This window comes from Etheostoma cragini, chromosome 16, assembly GCF_013103735.1.
Source record: "Etheostoma cragini isolate CJK2018 chromosome 16, CSU_Ecrag_1.0, whole genome shotgun sequence".
Taxonomy (NCBI): domain Eukaryota; kingdom Metazoa; phylum Chordata; class Actinopteri; order Perciformes; family Percidae; genus Etheostoma; species Etheostoma cragini.
Window position 1 is genome coordinate 5,305,830 of NC_048422.1, and position 7,689 is coordinate 5,313,518.

General features: G+C 42.2%; 1 protein-coding gene across 1 annotated transcript in view; it reads right to left on the reverse strand.

The window, feature by feature from the left end:
- The window catches only part of tmc2a (transmembrane channel-like 2a), a 26,057-nt gene that overhangs the window by 12,387 nt on the left and 5,981 nt on the right, over positions 1-7,689 (reverse strand). Inside the window, exons 3-8 of the mRNA XM_034896977.1 lie at positions 4,564-4,602; positions 4,020-4,467; positions 2,706-2,858; positions 1,636-1,726; positions 1,463-1,544; positions 1,132-1,238 (exon numbers count right to left, since the gene is read on the reverse strand). Coding sequence (XP_034752868.1) covers positions 1,132-1,238; positions 1,463-1,544; positions 1,636-1,726; positions 2,706-2,858; positions 4,020-4,467; positions 4,564-4,602 — 920 coding nt within the window. The remainder of the gene's footprint in view (positions 1-1,131; positions 1,239-1,462; positions 1,545-1,635; positions 1,727-2,705; positions 2,859-4,019; positions 4,468-4,563; positions 4,603-7,689) is intronic.

Sequence of the window (7,689 nt, forward strand, 5' to 3'; positions counted from 1 at the left end):
CCGGGCTGGAGCTCTCTTTACCTTGTCTCTCTTGGTTTTGCTGTAATAATAGTTTTAGACAGCTGGGGACTTATTTTGGTACACTGAGCTCCTCCCTCCTCTATCTTTCCATCTTTTCATTTATGTGCATCCATATCCCAGAAATGCTAGTTACTAACCTAGCTCTGGGGAGTCATTCCCCGGAGTCTTTATGTTCTTTTACCCCAGCATGTTCCCTTGGATCAGAGAGGCTCCAACATCAGGGTAGCAGCTGTCGCCTTGGTCCCGCTCCATGTTCTGTGATGCCATTTTCAACTGCTACACTGCAGTGCCCAGCTACGTCCTGCTAAGTCCTGCTGTGCCTTGTAATGCCGCACAGCGTCTTGCTATGCCATGAACTACTACAAAGTACTAACCCCAACCGGCCCGTCAGACACCGCCTACCAAGAGCCTGGGTCTGACCGAGGTTTCTGCCTAAAAGGAAGTTTTTCCTCGCCACTGTCACACTGTTGCTTGCTCTGGAGGAAACTACTAGAACTGTTGGGTCCTTGTAAATTCTGGAGTGTGGTCTATCTGTATAGTGTCTTGAGATAACTCTTGTTATGAATTGATACTATAAATAAAACTGAATTGAATTGAATTGAATTCTCGAGGTGAGCTTTTCCCCTGTCATCTGAGCCTTAAAGTTCTGGAACAACCTGCCCCATAAATAAACATATTCATTATGGTCTTTTAACCTGACCTCCATTGGGCCAATGCGGTGAGACAAAGGAAGAACATGCTTTGACACGTGGTCAGGCCTTCCAATGATATCCATAAAATGTCCATACATTAAATATCTTTCAGTGCGTTGACCCATTTATTCTTAGTTTGTCCATTACATTTCAGATTCCAACTAAATACTAATAAAACAACTAACTAGTATGCTTCCTGGTGACAATGGTCCCCCCACTGAACTAATAAAACTGCACATGCAGTAATGTCACCAACGTGGTGTGTAAACAAAACAAAGTTACACAATGGGTCCAACAAGAGTGATAAACTATTGATAAAAATATCTGTATCTTCACAACTATATGTTGAATGCTTTGCTATATGCTATATCATTTCATTCCAGCTTTTGCATTCATAGACAGGACTGCATCCTCTCACCTCAGGGATGACCACCAGCCCAAAGGTGAAACCAAAAAGGACCAGATTCATGCCGTACATCCAGCGCAGGAAGATGAAGTAGGACGCCACAGATGACCCAAAGTGACCTGTGTGGACATTGAGAAGATTTTAAAAGTTGGCATCTGTCCACTGGGAGTCGCCGTTCAGCTGGTAAACACTGCTGGGTGCTATGAGCACAACTTTATTTATAAATATTTTCCACTGATGTTTCTTACCTTGCTTTTATGATCTTACCTGTAGCACTTTGAGATTTGTTTAAATGTAAAGTGCATTACAAATATAATGTATTATTAATATTATTATAACTTACTTTCCACATCTTTGATCTTCCTCTCCCAGGGGATACAGGCGGTTCGAAAATTTTCAAAATCTCTCTGGAACTTGATCCATTTCTGGGTTGAAATAAAAGTTAAATTATGGATGTAAAACAGAACCGAAAGCAAAAGCAGAAAAAATATGGAAAGTTAGATTTTTTTGACGAACCTTTGCCATCATCACTTTGTAGGCATACCACTTCCTGCCCTTTCCTTTGCCCAGAGCTCCTTCAAACTTATCCACAAATTCTTGAGCCTCCCTTCAAAGAAACAAGGTCTCATGTGAGATAAATGCCCATTAAAATGGATTTTTGTTTTTCCTTACATTTACTTTAACCCTTGAGTGGTGTTCATATTTCTGTTACACAGCTAATGTTCCCGGGTCTGGTGGACCACATTGTTAGGCTTTAAAACAATAAAAACATAACAATTTACGTAAAAATTACTTAACATATGTTTACTTTAGCTCAATTACCAACAAAAAAAACCTAATTTATGGTTCATATTTGCCATTTAGCCCTGTGAGATCACATTCATGATCAGATGATCATTTTAGTTTTTTTGTGAGAAAATGAGGAAAACCTAATTATAAAAAAGGTAAGATAATATTATATTATATATATATAAACAAGATTTCTGATTATTTTTGGTACTTTTTCTTAGAACTTAATCAGAACAGGTGACAGTGTTTGAAATTTAATAATGTTGTTGTTGTAACTTTGTGTGAGAATAACAAGTACAGAATGACGACATATGGTTTCATAGCACCTAGCACCCAGTCCAGTTGACCCGAACACCTCATATGTAATAGCTATGTGTGTGTGTGTGTGTGTGTGTGTGTGTGGGGGGGGGGGGGGGGGGGGGGGGGGGGGGGTACCATGTGCAGTCATTGAAAGTAAGTTATATTTCACGTTCTTTACAGAAAATGAGCCAAGAGCCATTGAGTTTGAGTTAGAAGAAATAATAAGTAGCCTTGTTTTTCTTTTAGCAGACCCAACCACCACACAAGGGTTAAGAGCCACAATAATAAAGTTTTCACACAAGTGATGATTTCAAACCCATATTTAGCAAGTGTGGAGGTAGGGGAACATAGAACAGAGTTTCAAAGTACTGTCACGTGCTTAAAATAAAATGTTTATGGTTTTGTTTCATGTGACAGCTAGATATGTGGCTCTGTGATTCTGGGCTGAGGTGAAGAACTTTAATCCCAAACCGGAAACCAGGACAGGTGTAGCATACTTCAGGTGTAAGAGCCTGCGCTTCATCCTCCACGGCTTGGTCCTGATGTTAGCGATCAGTTTCTTCTTCTCCTCCACCTCCTCCATCAGCCGGGCCATCTCTCCCTCTGACAAGGACTCCTCCTCTTCAGATTCGGAGTCAGAATCAGATGAACTGGGGGAGAAAAGACGGATGGACACGTAGAAGAGAGGGGGTTTGTAAAAAGCCAAGCTAATGTGAACAGGACCTGTCATTTTTTATTCACTCGACCCAGATTTTTTTTTTAAACGGTCGAGCAATCGACAAAGTGCAGATGTTCCTCTGTTAGGTTTGCAAATAAAAGCAAGTCTCCCGTTGCAGATGATTTCACAGCAGTTTCAGGCATCGCTAGGCTGATTATGTGAGAATCCAGCCATATGGTGCTATAGAGGAAAGGTCGGTAGGATTCATCCTCTGGGAACCATGAATGTCAAATTAGTAACATGTCATGGCATTCCATCCAATAGTTCTTGAGACATTTCAGTCTGCACCAAAGTGGAGGACAGAGCAAACCACCAAGCATTGTCCTTAGCAGAAATACAAAGCATTTGCATTTTTTGCCTATCCCGTAGCTTTCTGCAAGCACCGCCCTCACAGCACACTTTGTACATGGAAAACTACTGGTCCGATTTCTATGATTAATGCTGGGGACATTCATGTTCCCCAGAGGATGAGTCCTAATTGTTTTGGGTTGTAGCAATGTTTCCCAAACTTAGGGTCGGGACCCAAAATGGGTCGCAGACCCGTTTTATTGGGTCGCCAATTGGCAGAGAAAAGACTAAATGCTCAGCATGACCTAAGAATGGCACTTTCAAAAGCCGAACCTAGACTAGATCAGCTGGTTGATATATTCAACCAGCCACACACATCTCATTAAATTCACGTCAGCATTACTTAAACAAATGTTGGTGTCGGTACTGAGGGAGAATGGGAGGGAATAAGAAAATGAGTTGAGAAAGGGGTAAGACACAGAAAGGAGAATAGAGACCATTTCCGTTTTTGTTTTCTTTTATAATGGAATAAATATACTTCATATCAATTTAAATTCATGGTTTTGTGCCGTAAATTTGGGTACTGGGAGGACACCAAATTTCTCTTTTGGGTCTTGAGCTGAAAAAGTTTGGGAACCACTGGGTTATAGAGTTCAGATTTCTAGCACTGATTCCACACCTGGTATGTTTGGTATTGAATTTTAAGTTGTCATGTGTATTCGCAATTACAATGTCCATTTAAGTAATTTGAATCTTGATTTAAATACAGGTGTTAAATAACTAAATTAGATTTATTTCTTCTCACCTGTCATCCTTCTTCTTCTTTTTCTTCTTGTCCTTGTCATTGTCCTTGTCTTTCCCCTTGTCCTTCCCTTTGGCATCCCCCTTTTTACCCTTACTGTCCTCCTCTTCCTTCTTTCCTTTCTTCCCTCCTCCCTTCTGTCCCTTCTTTCCCTTTCCTACGTCGCTGTCCTCCTCGTCACTGTCCTGAGCTTTGCGTCCTTTCTTCTTATTGGCTGCGCCTTTCGGCTTCCTCTTTGGATTCTCGTCCTCGCTCTCATCATCATCATCACCCCCACCGCCACGTTTCTTGACTGGCTTCTTCTTGTTTGCTCCCCTGCGTCCCCTGGGAGCTTCATCCTCATCGTCCTCATCTTCTTCCTCGCTGGCTGTTTTTTTCCCTTGACCTCTTCCCCTTGCACCTCCTCTTCCAGCTCCCTGCCTCCTGTTTGTTCTCTTCTGGGTAGCACCATCTACATTAAAACCACGTCCAACTCAAAATACTGCATTTGGTTTTGTGGTTATTAAATTAGACAATATTTTGTTGACACGCTGTTTTGTCCACTTACCGTCACTGTCACTCAAATCCGCGTCAATCTCGATTTCAACTGAGGAAGGACACACACAAAAAACAACACAATCAAAATACCCCAAACACCAGCTCAACCAGACCATGGGGGCATCCATCTGCAATGCCAACAATTAGAGTTCTGTACAGTGAATTACCAAATTCAGTGCAGAAAAAAAGTCTTCCTTGAAATTATTAGTGGCGTGGCTCTTGGAATGGTAATGTCAGTCCATCACTTTGGTCCAGGCTGAAATATCTACATATAACATGACAACTGTGTAACATACTACATAACAACAATATAACAACTATTGGGTAGAGTGCTATAAAATCTGGTACATTTTTAACAGAATAAACTGTAATTGCTTTTCTGATGCTTTAACATCTTATCCCATGTTAGGATCAAGTTACAATTGTACAATTGAGTCCAATACTTTGCTGGATGACCAAGTACCTGCAGACATCATCAGCTTCAACTGCACTAGGTGTTTAGTGCTAATGAGCTCATGTTAGTGTAATGAACCAGAAACCTGATTCGTTAAACCTTACACTAACCAGTCTAGGCCAATACCTAACCTCAACCATCTAACGTTACACATAGAACAAATGGATCGGGCAGCCACAGTGCTAATGAGCAAATACTAACATGCTAACAAACTCATCTTGCTGACACACTTTAGCAGTATTATTGTGCAGACTTTAGCATTTAGCTTAAAGGGCTCCTGTGTAGTTTTTTAAATCTAGCAGTGCTATATGGAGCTGTTTTGGATCCCTGTTTGTCAACCGCACATGCATGCACGTATCCAAACCCCCTGAAACACCAACTTCTGAGGAGGAGCCCAATTTTTCTCCCAGGAACTCAGACAGTACAGTTCGGTGTGCTTGAGCTATGTTACTGGTTGCTGGTTACACGGTGTTTGTTGTTTGACTGGTCGTGACTGTTTTCCCAAGATGGCGCCTGCCTGTATACCAAACGGTACTTTTTTTATAAACTATCTTTTTAATAAACTGTCTGTACACTCACAAAGTTCTCAATGCTTTGGTTTACACGTAGGGACCTTCGTTATGCTACTGTGGAAGTGTGGTGCTATTTTGAGCCTTGTAGTGGTATAAAATGGCGATTTTTGTTTACCTTTGCGTACCCTGATGACTGGCCTTATAAGCTAATTAGGGGTTTGCGCTAAAACTGGTCACATTCAATTAGCATGGAAACATATCCCAGAGACGGTCCATTCGGTACCCATGTGTTATTAACCCCTAGGTTCACTTGGCACCAAAATTGTCGTGTTGAGTGTGGAAAAGGGCCATAAGTCCATACCTCTGGCATTAAAGCGTATAATGTTGCATAAAGTCTGTATTCTATCTCCACGTCGTTCCTCTTCCGGGAGTGCCATCGGAAATAGCTGTCCGTTACCTTTTGCTTTCTCTGTCTTGGCGGTCTAACCTCCGGTGGATATCTGAGGACTGTGGTTACCTGGTCCTCAGATCTCTGCAGGGTTATTCCAGACAGCTAGCTAGACTGTCTGTCCGATCTGAGTTTTCTGTTGCACAACTAATACAACTTTTGAACATACACATGTTGCACCAAAACAAATTCCATCGCGAGACTATTTTGCAACGGCACCGTGGCTCTGTCCGGCACTTACCACCGCCCAAGACAATTGTGATTGGTTTAAAGAAATGCCGGTAAAAAAAACAGGTTTTTCTCCCTGGAATGTGTAACTAACCAGACCCCCCTTTGCAGCGCAGGGGAAGAATGTCTGGCAAAGCGAGACTATAAAGCCTGTAATAGTAGTAAGTGGTTGTACATTTTTTTCAACAAAAGTTATTCTTGCAATTATTATTTGATACCCAATTAAAAAAAGCCTTTCTAAATAAACCAAAGGAGGCCTAAAAACAACTATTATAAAATACAAAGAAGATGAATCCTTTTAGTCCTTTAATGTTCAACTCACCATCATCTGTGTCTCTTTTTCTCGGCATGATGAAAAATAACAAGCGTCTGTCCTCTGTGTCCTCTGCGGCGTTCGTCCAGTCTACCTCTCCCAGCAGGTTGGCTATCCCCTGTCCTGGCTTCCCGCCAGCACCCAACTCAGGTAACTGTCAGTGCTGTCACTATGACGACTGCGGCATGTGACCTGCTCTCAACAGGTTTTCTTAGATATGTGATGTAAATTCTAGAAACCAAAGATTATCTACTCTGCAGCAAGCAGAAACACTGGGTTATCCTCCAGGGGCTGGGACATTTATATTTAATCATGGCTGAATAGTTGTGGGGATCCACAGCTGTGGGGCACACTGGTAGATCATATCGGGCCCTCGACTCTTTAGGAGTAAAACCGCATTCAGTGTGGCTCTATTTAGCTAGGCTTAACCTTTGTGTCCTACATTGTTTTTGTTTTTCACGGCCAAAGGACCGTATAATCGAATGTGCCCAGAGACACTCTCACTCGTCTCGTTATTGGAGACCACACACACACACACAGCCCAGATGGCTTAAAGATTTAATGAAGGTTTAAGGTTTCTTTAGGCAAGGCTCACAAGGCTGAGTTGACTTTTCAGCTGCGGGACTGTTTTGTCTCAACGTGTTCACCAGGACCACAGCAGGTGGAGAGTGAGCCAACCTGCAGCCGCAGAGACTGACAGCAGCCGCCTGTGTGTGCAGAGCCGTACAGAGTAACACATCATAGCCTCATTACATAATAGAGTGAAGCTCTTTTTTCTAATCCAACACGATTCCATTACATGGTCTTCAGTTCCCACAGGGGAGACATGGATCATCACACCCTTTAACACCGGTGCTGGTGTACAGGTGAGCGGGCTGCATTCCTGCTCAGCTGTTCCGAGAATATGAACACACGGCGCGTGGTCCATACGTTGAGAAAGTATGTTTGATGTTGCTAGAGAGCTGATTATTTGTTTGACGGTAGAATCACCACTCAGACCAACTTAAATCTTCAAACTGAATTGTGCATTATGTAAGTTATGTATAAGATAACATGTTAATGTATATGAGAGTATATATTTGGGGTGGGGGAAAGAAATTGTTTAACGAATGTATCGTGCTTTTTTGGGGCAATTTTGTGTGTGTTTGTGTGTGTGTGTGTGTGTGTGGGGGGGGGGGGGG